Source organism: Triturus cristatus, chromosome 5_2 (genome assembly GCF_964204655.1).
Source record: "Triturus cristatus chromosome 5_2, aTriCri1.1, whole genome shotgun sequence".
In the NCBI taxonomy this organism is placed as follows: Eukaryota; Metazoa; Chordata; class Amphibia; order Caudata; family Salamandridae; genus Triturus; species Triturus cristatus.
The window spans coordinates 433400598-433421240 of NC_140588.1; the positions used below are offsets into that span (position 1 = coordinate 433400598).

General features: G+C 42.2%; 1 protein-coding gene across 2 annotated transcripts in view; it reads left to right on the top strand.

Annotated features, from left to right (window-relative positions):
- LOC146823118 (maternal DNA replication licensing factor mcm6-like) overlaps positions 1-20643 on the top strand; it is a 474334-nt gene that overhangs the window by 135959 nt on the left and 317732 nt on the right. For both annotated transcript variants that reach the window (XM_085606624.1, XM_085606623.1), the window contains exons 5-6: positions 4125-4374; positions 15907-16072. In XM_085606624.1, the coding sequence (XP_085462750.1) occupies positions 4125-4374; positions 15907-16072 (416 nt within the window). The remainder of the gene's footprint in view (positions 1-4124; positions 4375-15906; positions 16073-20643) is intronic.

The following is a 20643-nucleotide window of genomic DNA, read 5'->3' on the forward strand; positions in this document are numbered from 1 at the left end:
GGTGAGCAGCTTGAAGGTTACTCTTCTCGACAGGGAGTCAGTGGAGGTCGTGCAGGTGTTGGGTCATGTGCTCATGTCGTGGGATGCCGAGGATGAGTATGGTCATGGTGTTCTGGATGGTCTGGAGTTTGCTTAGCAGGGATTTTTTGATTCCAGCATAGAGGGAGTTTCCGTAGTCCAGTCTGCTTGTTATGAGTACATGGGTGACGGTGTTTCTGAATTTAGGGGGGGATCCACTTTAAAGTCATGCAGAGGATTCGGAGGGTGTTGAAGCAGGTGGAGGCAACAGCGTTGACCTGGAGAGTCATGGTGAGGGAGGAGTAGAGTATGATGCTGCGCTTCCAGGAGTGATCAGTGGGGGTGGGGGAGTTGCTGGGGCCAGTGGGCCAACAGGTGGTGTCCCAAACTGAGGGGGTGGGTCCAAGGACGTGGACTTCTGCCTTCTCCAAGTTGAGCTTCAGGCAACTGCTGCTCATCCAAGCTGTGACCTCTTTAATTCCTTCCTGGAAGCTGGGTCTGGTGGTTTTGGGGTCATTCATGGACAACAGGATGAGCTGGGTGTAGTCTGCATAGACTATTATGGTGAGTCCATGCTGTCGGACGATGACAGCGCCGCGGGCCATGTAGATGTTGAAGAGCGTGGGGCTGGGCAATCCTTTGGGTACACTGCAGATCATCTCTGTGGGTTAGAGAGGAAAGGCGGGAGTCTGATCCTTTGGATTCTGCCGGTGAGGAAGGAGCAGAGCCAGTCAAGAGCGGTTCCCTGTATGCCGGCATCATGGAGTCTGGCTGCGAGAGTGCAGTGGGAGATGGTGTCGAAGGCTGCTGAAAGATCTTGCAGGTTGAGGGCAGCAGTGTGTCCTTGGTTGATGAGCATGCAGATGTCATTTGCGGTGTTCTGATGAGCATGCAGATGTCATTTGCGGTGGTCTTGGTGCTGTGGTTACTGCGGAATCCGGATTGGGAAGAGTCGAAGATGGATTTCTCTTCGATGAAGTTGGTCAGCTAGGCATTGAGTATCTTCTCTGTGACCTTGGCTGGGAAGGAGAGAGATGGGTCAGTAATTTTTCAGGTCCATCGGGTCTGAAGAGGGTTTCTTGAGGAGGGACTTATGCACATTTCCAGTCATCGGGGAAAAGTGCCGGATTCGAAGGTGGCATTGATGGTGCGTCGTAGCTCCGGTGCCATGGTGGTGGCGGCGGCTCTGTGGAAGATGTGTGGCAGGCAGGGGGGGGCACACTGAGTGTGCTTTTCATGGTCGTGGTGGTATCTTCGGTGGTGACTGGGGTTCAGATGGTGAAGCGGGGCTGGCTGTCTATGCTGGAAGGAAGGGGGGTTTCTGGCATCTGTTCGTTGAACTTGTTTAAGGGGGCCTTGATTTTCAAGTGGAACTAGGAGCCGAGCTTGTTGAGTGATGGGAGGGTGTGACGTTCCGTGGCTTCACTGGGGGGTTTGGCGAATTGCTGGATAATGCTGAAGAATTCCTTTGAGTTGCTGGAGTTGGTGAGGATTTTGTTCCAGATGAAGGTCCTTTTGGTGGATCTGAGGAGTTGGTGGTATTCTGTCATGGCGTTCTTGTAGGTGGTCTGGTCTTCAGTCGTTTTGCAGTTCCTCCATCATTTTTTGAGATGTCTGCAGAAGCGTCTGGCCTCTTGGAGGACAGTGGTGAACCAGGTGGCCTTCAAGGGACGGTGTTGCGGAGTGGTGCGAGATTGTCTGCGCAGTTGGTGATCCAGTGGTGTAGTTCCTTGGCTGCAGAGTTGGCGTTGGGCAGGGGGGGCATGGATGAGGGTGGAGTTGGTGTTTCTCTGTGAACTTGCTCCAGTTCCTTCGCAGTGGACGCAGAGTGGGTTTGTGAGTGGTAGTTGTGTTGAAAGAGAAGTGTACGCATTGGTGGTCCGTCCAGATGGGCTGCGCGGTGTGGCTGAAGCGGATGTTGTTCCCTTCTGCAAAGATGGCGTGGAGGGTGTCCTACCTTGTGGGTGGGGGTGGTGACAAGCTGCTTCAATCTGATGTTGGCAAGGTTGTCCAGGAGGACGGTGGAGTCAGTTTCGGAGTCTGGGTCGCTGAGGTTAAGGTGTCTTCTGCTTCTCCTCATATTTAAATCCTGGATATCACCATCTTGCCTTAGAAGGTTTTTTTTATGCCCAGAGCCTTTTCCATCAATTTGAGATTGTCCTGCAGACACCAATCTCCTACATGTATATGACGGTGGGGAGAACGAGTGGCTTACTGCAAGGTTTCTCCTCTACCTAAGGCAAGCCATGTTCCTGCATCCATGCATCGACACCCACATTCATTTCTAGAATGCTTTAATAAATAGCTCATCTATCCAATGCATTCCCCAACAGTTCCATATTAATACATTTAGCTTATATAATTGAATATTTTTCTCCCAAATCGCATTATCATGTAGAAATCGAATCCAAGCTATTTTCCCGGTGCTTCCACTGCAGTATTTGCTCCCCTAATTTTTATGGTAATAAGAGGTTGGAAAATGTTAGATTAAGCTGTGATTTCAGGACACAGATCAGATGAAAAGTAACACATTTAAATATAAAACGGAAGCAACAAACTAAAGAAATAAACACTAATTACATTGTACCTCCAGCAAAAATCGAGACAAACTACAACTTGCACTTGATTTTCCTCTAAAATTCACAGAAGTGTGTTGAATGGAGGTGCTCTGGGTTAACTTAAACTATTTTAGATTTGAGTTGAGAGCTAGGCAGCATTATGCAGCCTGTTCAGAAATATTCAGGGTTAGCATCTGTCCACTTTGCAATGTTTCCCATAATGTGGTTCAAATAATTGTAATTATAATAGTTTATAAGAAGATTTGTACTCCGCAAAGAACTCTAATAAAATACTTAAGTTGATCTCCATTTGGATCTGGCACAATGTTCCTCATTGCACCTACAGAATTGCTCTGACAAAGCTACTTAGCCCAACCCATCTGTGCAAAGATGCTAAATGAACTCCGACTTACTGTTCTGCACTGTCTTCCTGTGTATTGAACGCAAATGACTTTGAGCCTTCTCCTTCGTTGATGCCAACGACCTCCAGTGCTGCTCTACTTAATAAGAAAATTCTACTGCTAACAAGTTCATCACTTGTTAGTTTCAACTAATTAAGATCCCCACACTCTCCTCAGTGTAATGGATAACAATTAGGACCCATGATAGTTAGATCTATCCTCGTCATATCTCCGTAACTTCAGATTTTATTTCCTTAACTTTTTACTTCCCCCAAAATACCCATACGATTTAAAGACTAGGATACAAATTCAGGGGTTTGGCATGATGTATGCCCCCTGCAAGGTTCTATCATGTTTTCAATAATCTATGCACCATGATTTATTGAAGTTTCATTCTTTCAGTAAAATTGACACCACAAAACATCTGGTTTTCGCAGCAACCAAGACTGAATTATAATTCTCCAGCATTTCCATGTTCTAGAAAGATTCCGTGGTGACTCCAATAAATACCTAAGATGCATCGCAACAATTGTTGGTTTTTCTCACCAATCTACATTAATAGTGGTCACGCACCTCTCCTTTGACTCTGTTTATACAAGTTCCTCATTGAGTACACCAATATTTGTATGGTTCAGCATACCATTTTCCACCCATAGTTACAGGTGTGCCTGTCTGCATTCTATAGGCACTACGTTACAAGTGCTAATCCGTTATCCAGCAAAACATATTTGGAGGACAATCTACCCATTAGGATATTTGGTTCCATCTTGTCATCTATGGCAGTGCTACAGGAACTGCATTAAGCTACCATTTTAACGCCTTCTCGCTGTTCCTTGGGAGCTTGAATGATTTGTTCTGTTTATTTAGCTAATGAAAATATACTATTCTTCCTCATTTCCATCGACCTTGTTGACATGTATAATGTTGGAAATAATTCATTCTCATAATATGGCAGTTTTTGCAAGTTGTCATTAAATATATTGATTGAACTAAACTCTGCCCTTTACAAAATATTTATTCACCAATAGAAAGCATTTAACTTGTGTTATCAACTGGCATTTAAAGGGCGGCTGCTTATTTGGAGAAACATGAAACCTATATTATTTTGTATTGCAACTAATATATTTGCTTTATTCTTGCCTTCTAGAATTAGAGAGCTAACCTCTTCGAGGATTGGCACTCTGTTGAGGATCAGTGGGCAGGTAGTCAGGACCCATCCTGTGCACCCAGAGCTGGTGAGTGGGACCTTTCTGTGCATGGATTGCCAGTCTGTGATAAAGGATGTAGAGCAGCAGTTCAAGTACACACAACCAACCATCTGTAAGAATCCGGTGTGTGCCAATCGCCGAAGGTTCATGCTGGATACCAACAAGTCACGTTTTGTTGACTTTCAAAAGGTGAATTTATTGAATGTTTTATTCTTTCTTAACTTGTTTTCTTCCCACCATACAACTTTTATAGTTGGCTTTTTTTGTGGACTTTTCTGCTATTTTTAGATCATCCTATTGTAAGGTTGTGGCTCCTTCAGGTAAGAAATTCACTCACAGGATTAATTAATAAGTCGTCTTCATAATACCATAGTCACCAGCTGTCAGAGCTGTTAGCAACTGTCAAATCCTAACATTATAACCTTTATACCTACTCAGATTCCATTACAGCACCTGATGGATGACCTACTTCTAGAGAGCACTGAGACACCATACATTTCTCATCTTAACAAAAAAGATAACGCAATAAATATTGGAAAATAATACAACTAAGAACAAAACTGATATCCACAAAAACATATGCAACAAAACTTTGCATTGATGAAGACATACGTCAACATGTAGTACAAACTTATGCTCATCCAATTTCTTTAACATATTCTAAGTACACAGGTCTTTTTACGCAGTTTTGCATCTCGTCTATTAATTACTAAATCCTTGTTTAGTGAACAAGATTTAGGAGTTAACACAACATTTAATTGACTGAGGTTCAGGTATCCCAGGTTCAGCTGTCTCACATAGTGTCTGCTACCCATGTCAGATTTAAGCAACACCTCACAATTCTTATTCCATATCCTGATGCCATCAGTTTTAACCAAATTCTTGAATTTCATAACCACTTTTTTACTCGCACATTAACTGTGACCATCAAACACATCCAACTGGTGCTTTAATCTTGATCCATTCTCCCACGCTGACCTGCACATCACCATTTATCTTCATAGAACCAAAATCTTCTTTTCCCTTTAGTTGTAAATCTAACTTTTGCTTTTTCCAATCACATAACCCACTGAACTTCACTCTTTCCAACTCATCCATCCTGGACTCAACAGTGTTTGGTGCACCCCCTTTTAGAGGCACAACATGAGTTTTCCTTGTAGAGGTATGAATAGTCATGCAATAGGCCGTGACTTTCTTGCAATTCTTTGTTCAAATCCATAGTATTTATTCTGGTAAGTCTTATGCATTCCTTCAAACTTTTGTTATGCTCCCTGCTGCTCCATCGGTCTCTGGATGATAAATAGAACTTATCTTCTGACTTATTTCACAATGCACAAATTATTTCTCAACTGAACTGAGGACAAACATCTGTCAGGATCATTCTGGGAAAACCTTCTCTCTTAAACATCTCCTCTAAGAACCTGATAAGTCCAGAGAAAGCGATGTCTTGCACACATGCAACTTTTATCCACCTGGAATACAAATCAATGAACACAATAAGAGAAGGAATCTATTCACCTTTTATTGGACAAGCAATATCGTTTCCAGTTCCTCCCATAAATGAGTGGAAAGTTCTAAACAAACCATAGGTAAATATTGTGGTTCAAGAATTTTATCAATATTCTTGTATTCTAAATGATTTCTAACGGACCTCCCTCTCTCTCTCAACATCCATGCCACGCCACCAGAAATCAGCTCTTTTTCACCACCATCTCCTTGTTAAGTGTTCTTAGATGCAAGCACAGTCTCATGTTCCCATTACATTTCTTCATAACAATTATCTGGGCTAACCACCCAGTGGCCTCCACCGGTTCAATTACTTTAATCTCCATGAGTTTTTTTAATTCTTCTTCTACACTGTTTTGAATACGCACTGGTATGCGTCTTTCTTCTACTGCCACTGTACGGCATTTGCCTCAAGTCTTATGTGGTGTTTGTAATGTTTGAGACACCGCAGATGCTCTGCAAACAGTCTGATATTGAGAAATAAAGTCTGGCCTTTGTGAATTAATTTCTTGGTTTTGTACCTGTGGGGTGGCATTTTGATTGAACATGACACCAAAAAGCTTCTGATGCAGCCAACATAAGATTGTCTCCTCCTTAGATAAACATACATTTTACCAACAAAATAATTAACACGAAACTCCATGTACACATTAACCCCTAAGCTGCGAGGCCTTCACCCCCCCCCCCATCCCCCCATGCGTGCTAAGCCTGTTTTTGGTTATTTGGGGTAGTTCATGCTTAGGCCCCTGTACATTTTAGACCACATAAGGTATCCACTCTAAATTTGCGTCCTTTTTTCCCAACATCCTGGGGATTTTAAAGGTACCGAGGGTTTGTTGATTACCCTGGTGGGGACCCATAAATTAGCCAAAATACAGCAAACTTTTTTTTTTTTATGGGAAAAAGTGCTGCAAATGAAAGCATCTGTTTTTTTTCCCCTGCAAATGGTATCAACAAAGTGTTTGTGGTGCTGAAATCACCATCTTCCCATCTTTCAGGGAGCGACAACATTTTTCAGAAAACCAAACATTCTTAGTCTTGGCATTTTAATGGGACATAGACTATTTTTACTATTTTTTGTGTGCTTTCAACAGCCTTCGTTAGTGGTAGAAGTGGGTATGAAAGCAATAGTGGATCTTGGCAAACTATACATTTCAGAAAAGTAGACAAAATTCTGAATTCAGCAAGCGGTCATTTGTGTAGATCTTTTTTTTTTTTATTTATTTTTTATTGCAGGTGTTACAAAAATTACTTTCCATAGTTAATTGCAGAGAGAAATTTGAGTTAAACATAGGACATATAAAGTAAAATATATGCATAAGAACTACAGTTAATGAGAAAAACAAGCAGATAATCCATAGGACTAATGTAAATATACCTTAAGCATATTACAATCATACATTTGTATTATTATTCTTCCAGGTTTCTATCGGTTCCCAGATCATATTACCTAGGGCTCTCGCCTTTTTACCTTTACATGCAAATATAGCTTTCTCCTGGTTATACATAGCCAGTAGCCTAGCTAGCCAAACCTGGAAGTTGGGGGGGATCTGTGTCCTTCCAGCGGGCTGTTAAAATTATCCTATAGATCGCTGTCCCTAGGAAGAGACAGATTTCCTCTCTCTTTGTATGACCGAGTGTATTATCGTAGCCCAGCATATATAGGGTGGGGGATTCGGGTATTGAGTGCCCGAACACGTCCTGCCAAAAGCCAGCTATCAGATCTCTTAGAGGAGCAAGTTTACTACACTCATAGAGCATGTGGAGTAAATGTGCCCCACTTTTCCCACACCTCGGGCATTCTGAATTCACCCTTTTCCCCCAAGAGTAAAGCTTAGATGGTGTAAAGTAGAGATCATATATGGTTTTGTATAACTGAGCTTTCAGATTATTTGTGTAGATCCTTAAAGAATTTGTTATAGAAACTAACAGTTGAAAATAGGAAAAATTTAAATTGTGTTGGAAAAAAACATCAATTTGTGCTAACTTTTCCACCTGTAACTTCTACGTAGTAGGACAGATTTTTTAAAGCAATATGTTACATCTGCTGGACTCTTCTGGTTGTGGGGATATATAGGACTTGTAGGCTTGCCAAGAACCCAGGAACCCAGAGCCAATAACTGAGCAGCGTCTTGCAATGGTTTTTATTGTGTACCAGGTATATAGCAATTTATTTGGGGAAATATAAACCGTGAAAAATCGGTATGAAAGATCGCTATGTATTTCTGAAATGGAAACAAAATATAGAGTTTAGAAACAGTAGCTATTTGCACATCATCGAAATTGTGGGTACCCATCCTAGCATCGAATTATAACATTTTTCAAACTGACTTCTTTTTTACACATGGTCTTACATTTGGAAAGCAAAAATGCATCGCAAGTCAATAGGTAATAACAGTTGCTTCATAATTCTGTGTTTTCCTAAGTCACCCGATAAAATTGGTACCTCACTTGTGTGGGTAGGCCTAGTGCCCGCAACAGGAAACGGCCCAAAATGCAAGGTGAACACTCCACATTTTTACAGTGAAAACTGACCCTTTTTGTGCAAAGTGCCTAGATGTGGATTTTGAACCCTAGCTCAGCCAGCACCTAGGGAAAACCTAGCAAACCTATACCTGTTTTTAAAACTAGACACCCATAGGAATCTAGAATAGGGGGGACTTGAGGGGCTCTCACCAGGCTATGTTAACCAGACTCTCTTGCAAACCTCATACTTTGTTAAAAAAATAAATAAATAAACACATTTTCTGAAGATTTCTGTGATGGAAAGTCCTGGAATCTGTGTGGATCCACAAAATTGCACTCACCCAGCAGTCTCAAGTCTCCCAATAAAAATGGTACCTCAGTCGTGTGGGTGGGCCAAGAGCCCATGGCAGGGAAGGGCCCAAAACTTATTGTGGCGACATCACAATTACCTATCGTAAAACGACCTGGTTTTGCTAGTGCGGTCACCTGGGTTTTGACCCTGGGCTCGGGGGCCATGTAGGGAAACCTACTAAACCCAAATATTTCTGAAAACTAGACACCCAGGGTAGGTGCAGGGATGTATGGCTTGTGTGGATCCCCCAGCGTTTTCCTACCCAGAATCCCCAGCAAACCTCAAATTTTGGTGGAAAAAACACATTTTCCACATAGTTTTGTGTGGGATCACCGTGCCGGCACAAATGTCCTACCACGCAGTGTTCATCTCAAGTCTTCTGAGTAGAATGATACCTCACTTGTGTGGGTGTTCAATGCAGAATTGGCTAATCACTTATTTTGAAAACAATGTAGCGCTTAGAATTCGCTGTGCTATACCCTTAATCCCTACGTTTTTGGCTCTTTCCGGTCACAGGTCCTTGCCCCACCCGCACATGTGAGGTATCATTTTACTCAGGAGACTGAGGGGAACGCTGTGTGGCAGGACATTTGTGCCGGCACGGTGATCCTACACCAAAATGTGGAATATTTGGGGTTTTCAGCTAAATTTGAAGTTTTTGAGGAATTCTGGGTAGGAAAACATTGGGGGATCAACGCAAGCCATACCTCACTGGACTCCACCTGGGTGTCTAGTTTTCAAAAATGTGTTGGTTTGGTAGGTTATCCTAGATGGCCTCTGAGCCTGGGACCAAAAACGTAGGTGACCCCCTTTGAAAAACCAGGTCATTATGTGATGGATAGGTTTGCACCTATGTTTTTTGTCCCGGGTTTTGAGGTATCTAGGGGAACCTAAAAAAACCCAGAAATTTCTGAAAACTAGACACTGAGTCCGTAGAGGTTTGGCTTGCGTTGATTTCCCCCCCTCCCCCCCTCCCCCCCCCAAAAAAAATCTTCCTTCCAAGAATACACTTTAAACCTCAAATTTAGCTAAAAAGTCACATTGTCCTCTAATATCTGTGTGGGAAAGTTGTGGGATCACCGCATGGCACAAATTTCCTTTAACTCTGCGTTCCCCTCAGTCTCCCGATAAAAAAGATACCTTGTGTGAATGGGCCGAGTGCCTATGATATGGAAGGGCTAAAAACGTGTAAGATTGAGGGGGACCCAAAGCGGGTCAAAAGGGCAGCTTGTTTATAAATTTTTAGGCTGATGCTAATTTTGACACCCACACACGTGAGAATTTTTCTTGGGAGACCAAGGGACAGTTGGAAATTTGTGCCTGCGCGGTGATCCTACAACTTACTCACAGGCATGTGAGGAAAATGTGACTTTGTAAGTAAATTTGAGGTTTGCGGGGGATTCTGGGTGAGAAAACGCTGGGGGATCCATAAAAGCCACACCCTCAGACGAGAGTCAGTACATACACACCACCATCCACACACACCGCCAGCCAAATGCTGTCTACACACACCGCCTGCCAAGCACCATCCCTGCACATCGCCAGCCAAGCAGGGCCGGACTGGGAACAGCAACCAACTCTGGCAGATTGCTGATCAACTGGCCCTGAGGGTGGGGGAGGGGGGCATGCTAGACAAAAGCACCTCTCCTGCTACTGGGGCTCGATATTGAAGCACTGCTGCAAAACCGGCCCCCAGTGACAAAAGTGCACCCCACAGCCAGAAAGCCAGCCCACCGGGTAAATGCCTGCTCCGGCCATTCCTGCAGCCAAGCACCATTCATGCACACAGCCAGCCAAGCACCAGTCCACGTACACCACCAGCTAAGCGCCACTCCACGCACACCACCAGGCAAGTGCCAATCTACACACACCATCATCAAGCCAGAGTCCACCCACATTAACTAAGTGCAGGTCCACACACACCGCCAGCAAAATGCCAGCCAAAAATCAGTACACAGTCACCCAACCTCCAGTTTACACACACACACACAAACTCTCCCTGGTTTCTAGTGGTTTTGTGCCCCCCGCTTGGGTGCTGTTGAGAATAAAAATATCACTGAAACAGCCAAAGTTGCCTAGTGGTCATTCTGCCCCCCGCATGGGGCAGATAAGGGGCTATTGCTCCAATCTGGCATCTGGGGAGATGGAAAGCCTTTTTTGGTGGTGGGGGCATTAGCATACCCATTCTCGTTAGCCCGAACCCCTATGCATAGAAAAATCCCTGGTGCCTGGTGGACTTTCTACCTCCATGGCAGATTAGGAACTATTGCCCCATCTACCTCCTGGGGGGGCAGAAAGACTGGGATTTTTTTTGGTTGGGGGGTGGGTGCATTGGAGTGCCTATTTTGGGAGGGCTTACTCCTATGTATAAAAATCCCTGGTGCCTAGTGTGCGCTTTGTGCCCCCTACGGGTGGCAGTTCGGAGGCTATTGCCCCCATCTGCCTACCAGGGGAGGCAGGCTGTAGATTTTTTTTGGGGGTGGGGGCATTGGCAGTCCCATTTTGGGCGGACCCCACCCCTAAACACAATTTATACATCCCTGGCATCTAGTGATCTTTCTACCCCCTGGGTGGGGCAGTTAGAGGGTCAAAGACTGGAATTTTGTGGGGGTGGGGGCATTGGCATGCCCGTCTTGGCAGCCCCGCCCTTAAATTCCATGACACAAAAATCCCTGGAATCTAGTGTGATTTTAGCCCCCCGGGGAGGTGGGGCAGAACGATTGATTTTAGTGAATTAATTTTGGGGGGAGCAAAGACCTTTACCCAAGGGGCTGCTCCCCCCCCCCCCTCGTGGCTAGTGGGTGGATACCTGCTTGGGAATTGCTCACCTGAGGCAATCCCCAAGCAGGAATTCACGAGGGAGATTCTCCCCTTTCCAACGATACCTCTCCTGACTCTCTACGTGCTCAGGGGGCTGAGAGCCCCCTGAGTAGGTAAAAAGTAAAAGTAAGACTGAGATGAGCCTATTGGCTCATTTCAGGTTCGGTTTCAGTGAAATTATGTCAGTGCGATGTGCACGTTGACCCTCATTGCAGGGAAACCACACATACAGCTTCAGGAGCAGAGGAAGGCTGTTGGGGGGGGGGGGGTGTGTGAAGGATATCCCTCTGGTGCCCGCACCAGAGGGATCTCAAATGCTGTGTGCGAAGACCCCAAGGAGCTGTCCTGCGCACATGAGCACCGTAGCACAGGACGTTTCCCAGCCATCCTGCGCATGGAAAGGGTCTCAGAACGTGAATCAAATCTCATTTCTAGATCCATACGATGTACCTGCACAATATCACTTAGATGTTCACTATAATATTTGATTAAAAAAATCTCTGTAGAAACCTTGGATGCACCCTTTTTTTCTGGGTCCTTTTTGACCTATTTCTGGAACGTTTCATTAAGTGACCTTTCTTTTCACATACGTTATAATAAACACTAAGTGATGGCTATTCTTTTGCATCTGCCATGTGTCCACTCCTACCACATATGAAACACTCTCAAAAAACCTTTTTGCGTTTTTTCTTCTCATTGTTACCTTTCACTTCGCTCACATCCTCATTAGCTTTCTCAATTGGTGAGGGATGTTTATTCTTTACCTACTCAACTCATTAACACACTTAAATATAGGCTCAACCCTTTTTGCAATAATAACTTCCTCCAGAGGTGGCTCATCCTTATGCAACAACTCTTCTCTCATTTTATCACTTTTAAATTTCAGAAAAAACTGATATCTTATTCTCTCATCAGTTGCATCACCAAATATACATGTAGAAGCCAACTTCCTAAGGCTGGTAATGTAATCTTCTACTGTTTATTCTTCTTGCTCTCTAACGCCGCAATGATATTGATTCATAATAGTGCTTACATGTAAAAGATAATAATGATCTAAAACAATAGGCTTACTTTGTATTCATTGAGGTTCTTATTTTCTATGCTAGTTAAATCTGGAAGATTTTCCAGCACCTACTGACCCGCCCCACCAAGACAGTGAGCTAACTAGGAGTAACATCATTCTACACATACATTTGTGCAACACACTCTGGCATAGTGCCTATAAATCTTCCATTTGCTCCATTTTATTGGAAGATCACCAGAACTACTGGAGAAGAATGGCGGAGTTGTGACATTCTGAATATCAGTGCAGACCAACTCTATATCAAACCACTTCGTCAACAATGAATAACAAACCACTTTTTTAAAGCTATAGATAAAGTAATTTTAAATTATATCTTAGTTGGATTTTGAACAAAATAGTTGTGTACATTCACCAAAGTGGTTTACCAGCATGTTTTCTTGAGGCAGTGTGAAGAAATGACTGCAGCTGAGTGAGGTTCAGTCTTTAATTTCTAGATGGTAACAAAAGTGTGCAGGCAAGAACTCTTCGGGCGACTAATGCTGAAGGCACCATATGATATGCATCCCTAGAGCTATTATCCTACATTCTGCCCTCAAATCATTTATTCAAGGCTCATGCCACATAGATTGCTTCCAATTACACACACCCCATGTACTAAATTTACATTAAGATCCAGACAAATAAGATCAAATAGAGGAGATAAAATTAACCAAAATGTACCGCAATATCACTAATTTCCATATATAGATCTACTCTGCTTGGATACTTGCAACTGTACTTGCTGTCCACAACTATGCCTCATTTGTACCAACTGCCTTTTTCCAAAGTAGAATCGCTCCTTTCACTACCCTTCAATGGCATAAAGTGTTCATGCAAGTCCTTTACAAAGAGATGGGAATAATCAGTCCAAACACATCACCCACACTGGGCTACATTTCTCTCGCTCGTTCACTCTTGCAGACTTTTTGTCATACCAATATCTGTACTCCTGTTTTCTGTACTTGTCAGCTCCTCAGTCTGCATAATACTTCTCAGTTCAATCCAAAATCAAAAGGGCCAAAAAAATATCAACGCCCTACAATATGTAGGAGAAAGTCACACTGCAAGCTGTCTTCTCTTCTGTCAACTTCAACTACAAGTCTAACCCGCTTAACAAACTGAATGCCTTTATTAATCGATTTTTCTCACGCCTCCAATGTTAGCACAGGTATCATTTAACGAAAGGGAGTATTGCCCAATTGCTCTACAACTCGAAGACCTCTAATCCATGAGAACAAACTTTCAGATAATTGCGGTTTGTGAAAAATCACCATTGCTAGTCACAGCGAAAAACAATATTTACAACATTCAGCCTAGTCTCATAAACATGTCCTGTGCAAAACAATCCTCGACTCGCGGTGAACAGCTGCTATCCAAAGAAAGCTGTGCATCTGAGTGGTATATAAATCCATTTTGTCTAAGGCATACTTCTCATGAACTTGTCCTGTAAATCTACTCGTTGAAGTAGGAAGTGGATCCAAACCGTTTATTTTTCTCATTTGTCACAGGCATGGCCATCACATACCATCCGCATAACTTTCTAATTGAAACAAGATCATAGTTTATCTTCTTAATTTTCACTCCCTGCCACTTTACTGCTAATGAGACCAAAGCATAGGTATGTACAAACACTGGATCCACTGATTTTTCTGTTGCTCTACCTGTTTCAAGGACACATGGACAGCTTATCCTTGTTGAGCAGTTTTAATAAAATAACTTCAACATGAGGCAGACCATCCACATGCCAGACCCTGAGCAGGAGGAGATGATCCTACTCTTACCACCATATCACCCTACCATCTGCTTCACTGACTCCCTGTCTTGGTGTTCTTATAAGCTTTGAGTGTTGATGTGGAGTGCATTAACAATGGGATATCAGAGAGCAGATGGGAGCCAGAAGCTCTGCTTCTTTCACCATCTGAGTAAGAAAACTGTCTGGCTTGCTGTGGCTATGTACAATAATGAGGAATGTAGTGGCAAATATCCCTTACCTTAAGGTCAGGCAAAATAACCACAGAATTTGCGTTCTATTGGGTTTGTCATTAAGCTAAATCCAACAGAATTATTGTGAAATAGCATTTTTATTGTAGCTTTGTGTAATATGAGTAACTAGTTTTCCCGTCACAAAACTGGAGTCCTCTTCCTTTGATGCTAGACTAGATAATTAATCTGTAATCGCAAGGGCTCAAAATAAATTATTCAAAGAATGGAAAGTTAACATTTTAGCATTATTACACAGAATACTAATGGTAGCCACTAAATGGTTAATAAATTGAACACTCGATCGGAGTGGGTCTCTCAATAGAGAGAATCCTGAAAATGGTTTCACCGAATTAAGAAAATACTTGAATAATGAACATTATCAAGATTTAATTTCTAAGAGGAGTCTAGTAATGGGTTACGCAGTTTAAAATACGGTGTTAATCCTGGGAGGCAGATTCAAGATCCATGACACCTATGAAGGCTTCAGAGGTAAACTCAAAAGTACTTTGAGATAATTTGCATTTATCATTTAATCTACTTTTTTTTTGTACGTCTCCATCTTCAAACAGTATACAGCAAGTATGGCATTTAAACCATGACCCTAGCTGTGAATCCATTTTTCTGATATCACTTTTGGATTAAGACCAGCCTTATTAATAGTTTAAAAGGAATGCATTTTAAAGATTTGAAGATGATGGTATCTTAACTAATTCAAAGGATAAAAACGGGGTGCGTTAAGACATTTCCATGAGTTAATCTGCCAAAGTTTAGCTGGAGTTAAAAACAAACGTTAATATTTACCTTTCAAAGTTTTCTCTGTTCCCATTGCTTGCCATCAGTTGTTTGGCACCACAGTACCACTTTTTTCGTATTCAGCCAAAGTTTTAGTGCGATATGCTTCTCCAAAAGCCACTTCATTTCATAGTATTGTAATAAGGTTGGGGTGAATGGGCAGGTGGGTGACATTTGTAGTAAATACAGTTAAGCCATTGACACTTTCTGTATGACACTTTCATTCAAAAAGTGACCTAAAACCACAGAGGACAGAATGTGTATATAGATTTGATTGAAAAATCTGTCTTTACGAACATGCATGCAAAAAGCCTACAATGCGGGGTTGGTTAAAACTGGTTAAGGAGTAACCTAGAGAAGAGTTTAGGTTGATCTGAGCTTTATCAAACGATAAAACATTCCAAAATTAAGTTGCAGCATTCAAATTGTCATACTTATCCAGTAGCTAACCTATATTTCACAGTTTTTCATATTTAGGGTTTCTTTAAGGGCACATGGGCAAAGTGATTTGACATAAGTACTTCAGGATGTGTGCTAGAGCAGGGAGCAAGATTAAAAAAATGTATTTTTGTTACGAGATTTCTATGTTGCTATATAGGTTGCTATGTGTTGGTTGTTCCAGGAACCTTCCAATATTTAGTCCTAATACATGGACATAGAGAACCAAGATAGTTAAACTTAATTTGCGAGACTATGGCAAAGTAGAGATTTGTTCATGAAAATATGCAATTTTTTTCAGGTAAGAATACAGGAGACTCAGGCAGAATTGCCCCGTGGTGCAATCCCACGAAGTGTGGAAATCATACTGCGAGCAGAGGCAGTAGAAAGTGCTAGTGCTGGTGATCGATGTGACTTCACAGGTACTCTCATTGTAGTCCCGGATGTAGCTGCATTAGCAACAGCAGGTAAATGAATTGCAGTATACTTTTAAAATTGAAAATATACAATAAGATTTTTATATTTTTGGACCCCCTTGTAGATGTTTTTGTGATGACAATAGAGTGTTCTGGAGCAGAAATTACTTGGTTATTCATTCTTAGAAAAGTGGAATGTTGAGAGGTCCATTGAAGACAATGAAGTAGCTCGGGGATAATGACCGGTACCTACCATCTGCTCTGAGATTACAGTAACTCTTCCAGCCTCCGCCTTTAACGTATAAGTCTACCCCCAGTGGTTGGAAAGTTCTAATAGCATTAGTCCTTATGCCTCAGGCTATACCAATTGTTAAAGATCCTTACTGTAGGGTCCTATAACTTTGGTTCACACCATTTAAAAATGTCATAGCCCTCAGCAGTGAGCTATAATGCTACATTATGCCACACACCCTCAAGGTGCTGTCATGCACTTTGTGTTTTTTTTTTTTTTAGATTTGTAGATGGGACTCGGTCACGTACCTCTCTGAGCCATTCGCCAAAGCAACAAAGGGATCAAAAACTAACAAAAGTAAATCCTATTCAATGGTCTGTCATGTAGGAAAAAAGTATGGGAGAATATAAAGTATTGACTTGCTGTGAACAAGTAGATTTTTCCTACACATTTTAATACCAGTTTACTCCTACCAGATTCAAAATAAGTCAGTGAATCAGATTTGTTTTTCAGACTTAAGATGTACAAAACTAATTAATAGAAGGGATAATGGAAAAAGAATTGGGAAAAAAAGTAGAAAACGAATATTGCACCTTTTGCATTTAGATTTGGATAATGAGCCCTTGATTAACTTGAGGAGGAACGTTTTTATCTGTTCAAAGAAATATGGGACATGCTACCATGGACATCTCTAAACTCATCCTGTTTAACATCAGTATACATAGGGCTGTTAGTTTTGTGATGTCTAATTTGCACCGTGCTTATGGTACATGAGATTCCACTGTCTAGCATAGGTTGTTGGTGCACTTGAATTGTATTTTTTTTCTCCGAGTTTTATATGGCACTAACTTGACCCAAAGGTATCAGAGCGCTTTACATGAGCACTAGTTGCATTACATAACGACACATTCATTTTTGTTAGGCACGGGGAGATTAAGTGATTTGCCCAGAATTGCAGGATGTTGAGCGTCGTTGCTGAGACTCTAATCCCGTTTCCCAGATTTTAGGTCGACTGTCCTAACCGTTAGGCCACATCCTCTCCCCAAATGAGAGGATGGTTCAGATAGAGTACTTTAAGTGATGTAGTATTTTGAAATGTGTTTACTACCAGGAAGAGACGGTCTAGGTTGGCATGATCCTTCTACGTGCCTCACATGATAACTTGAGATACAAAATGAAATGTTTGAATACCCGTGCCTGTACCGCTGGAATGAAATAATCCGCTAGTGAACACAAGCGTAACATTGAGATGTTTTGTTCTGTATAGTTGTGGGTGTTACCTTTATTACATATGTTTATTTCTCAGCAGAAAACTGGTTAAGCATAGAATCGCAAATATTACCTCTGTCTCAAAGGTTTCCCGCTACCCAACAAATGACCACAATTGAGAAATGGAAAGAACAAATTAGAACCTCCATTATAGAGCATAAAATACATGCATTGGTAAAGCACAACATACTATGTGAATTGGCGCTCATTGAAATGTTTTATATTGTTATATAGCACATTTCTTCAAATTATTTTAAAATCTTCAATGATTTTTAACTTTGCTTACCAAAGGTAACAGAATAGAAAAAAGATTTATTAAATGTATTGGCAACTACACTTATCTGGGCATAGATGGATACCGTAGTTTAATGTGATTTACATGTAATTGCTGGAATACATATCTAAAGGGTGGAGTGAGTTTGAATGTTCCAACATTTTTTTACAAGGGAATTACTTGTACAATATTTTAGTTTAAATTCCAAACATTTAATGGTTTGAAATTAGACAAACTGTCTGGTTTTAATTGATGTGAATCATGGTTTCAACCAATCTGTGATTTCAAAGGCACTTGGTAGGGCCCACTACCAGGGAGTCTATTGACCAGAAGGTATGGCAGAATATTGAAGACCATCTCCTTTCTACTGCATGTTTAAATAAAAATAATTTAGAAAAAACACAATAGGCACTTAATCACAATACACACATCATAAATCAAGTTGTGTGAGCAAGAATGGAAAATACCGGTCATTTTTACTGTTTCCGATCATTAGCCTATACGGCTTCTTGAAGGATCCAATTATTTGGCAGATATTAGTCAATAAGTGACTGAACTTACACAAACTTCATTTTTAGTGGCTCCACCTTATCAGCAAACTGGAGAGAGTTTTGCTTGAGAATGGCGCGTCAACTTGCTTGATGATCCCAGGCACTTTTTATTTCCACTTAAAGGAAAGTCGGATAGAAAGTGCTTTGGCGTTGGAGGAGACATCTTATGCATGGAGACTTGGGATCCGAGTCTGGACGCAGACCGAGGTTGGGAAGCGGGTGTTGCAGCTTGCTGCGCTTCGCTTTAGTGTCCCAGTGACCAGGAGAACCATTTAGCAACCAAACTACCCCATCTTAAGGAAAAGGCAGATCATAGGAGCAGTGATGGGCAAGGCTGATTACGTGGCTGAAGGGCACAGAGTTGAGATGTCGAGCAGCCGATACCGCTGTCATAACCAAGGATGACTGAATCTCCTGCTGGCCAGTGAGATTAGGTACTGCTGGCGCTTAAAGATTGATGCAGACTAGCACAGGTTCCTGCCTTGCTCTGCTCCCATTTAGCTCTGTTTTCTTCCTACTCCACCATTGTGCCCATTGCTGCCTCCCACTGCTTTCTGTCACTCTCTGCTCATGCTTAGCCTCTAGCTCACAAAATCATATCTGTCATCCTGCAAAATCACATCACATCATCTCACCTCAGCTTTGCTCCTGTCCCTTCACCTCTGCTATCCTCGGCCTAAATTGCCTTGGGATGCACCAGGTCTTTGGAGTTGCTCAATGGAGAGGGGGTAAAGGTGCATGAAAAATGCCGGCTTAGGCTCCAGTGTGACTTGCACACCCGATCTCCCCACACAACAATCTTATGAGACCTGTGACTTGTGACTCACCCTTCCCATCCACAACTTCCCCCTAAGCACCCTATGGGGACTGGAACAGGTGAATACATAGTAGAATCCAAGTAACCAAGAGGAGAAGCACCCAATTGACTAACATACCCAAAAAAGAAAACCAAAAGAGAAAAAAAGGATGCAAGATGAGAAAAGGAAAACCAGATTTCAAGAATAGTGATTGGATGCAAAAGTGGTGCGTGACCCCAATGGCTGGTACAAATGTAGTGCAAAATAACTTCCCACATCAAGGACAAAAGGAACAGGAGTCTGGGAACCCCAATCAAGTAATGCAATCTGTCAGTCTGAGTACATCCTAGAGCAGTGTTGGAGTGCAAGTGTATCTCCTACTTACTCATCAATTAAGTATTACACACTTATAGACCTTTGATGTGAACAAAGATTTAAGGAGCTGAAAGCATATCAAACTTTATCAATATCATTTTTTAGGTCGGGCAATAGTTAAGAGTGAGTTAAAGGGTATTATTTTCAAAACTTTTAGTTGTTTGTTCTTTTTTAAAGTATTTTCCAAGTCTCATCATTAAAGTTAGCATAATCAATCAATATTTTGCAATAGAGTAAAAGAATGTAGCAACTGAACAAGGCATCAATAGAATAATACAAGTGTCTTGGGCAAGGGGTCATATGTCGTCTTCGTAGACCTCAAGCCGGCTTTCGACTTAGTCCCCAGGGGAAAACTGTGGGGGGTGTTGGGGGAAATGGGGATGGAGCTAGAATTGTTAACCCTACACGTGCGCCTACATGAGGACAACTTTGCAAGGATCAGGTGGGGGTCACAGGGGGAGGTTACCGACTCCTTCCCTGTCGAGCGTGGTGTACGGCAGGGCTGTGTGCTGGCTCCCATCCGGTTTTCTTTGTACATCAACGGGGCGGTTGAATACCTCTCCCTGATGCCATCTGACGCCCCCATCCTGGCGGGAACTCATGTCCCGGTCCTCATATTCGCGGACGATACGCTGATCGTCTCCAGGACCCCGAGTGGTCTACAGAGGGCTGTGAATGCTTTTAGTGACTTCTGTATAGCAAGAGGGCTCGAAATTAACACCTCTAAAACTTAGTTCTTGTCAATCAACCAGCACAAGTCTTTCGAGGGAAGGATTTTATTAAATAATGTGCCCCTTGAGCAGGTGGATGCTTTTACGTACTTAGGCATAACACTACAAAAGGACATGGGCTGGAAAAGTCATTTGAACCTCACAATTTTAAAATTTCACAAGCATATAGGTGCCTTGACAAAGAAGCATAAAATGTCTCTTACAAAACCTGTCACCCCGGCCCTTGAAATTTATAACATTAAGAAGGCTGAGCTCAGCTCTATATGGAGCAGAACTGTGGGGATTCAATGACTTAAGATGTATAGTCCTGGCAGAGAACACATTTTTACATTGCCTCACAGGGGTCCCCCAAAGTACTCCGATGGTTCCTCTCCGCCTAGATTTGGGCAGGAA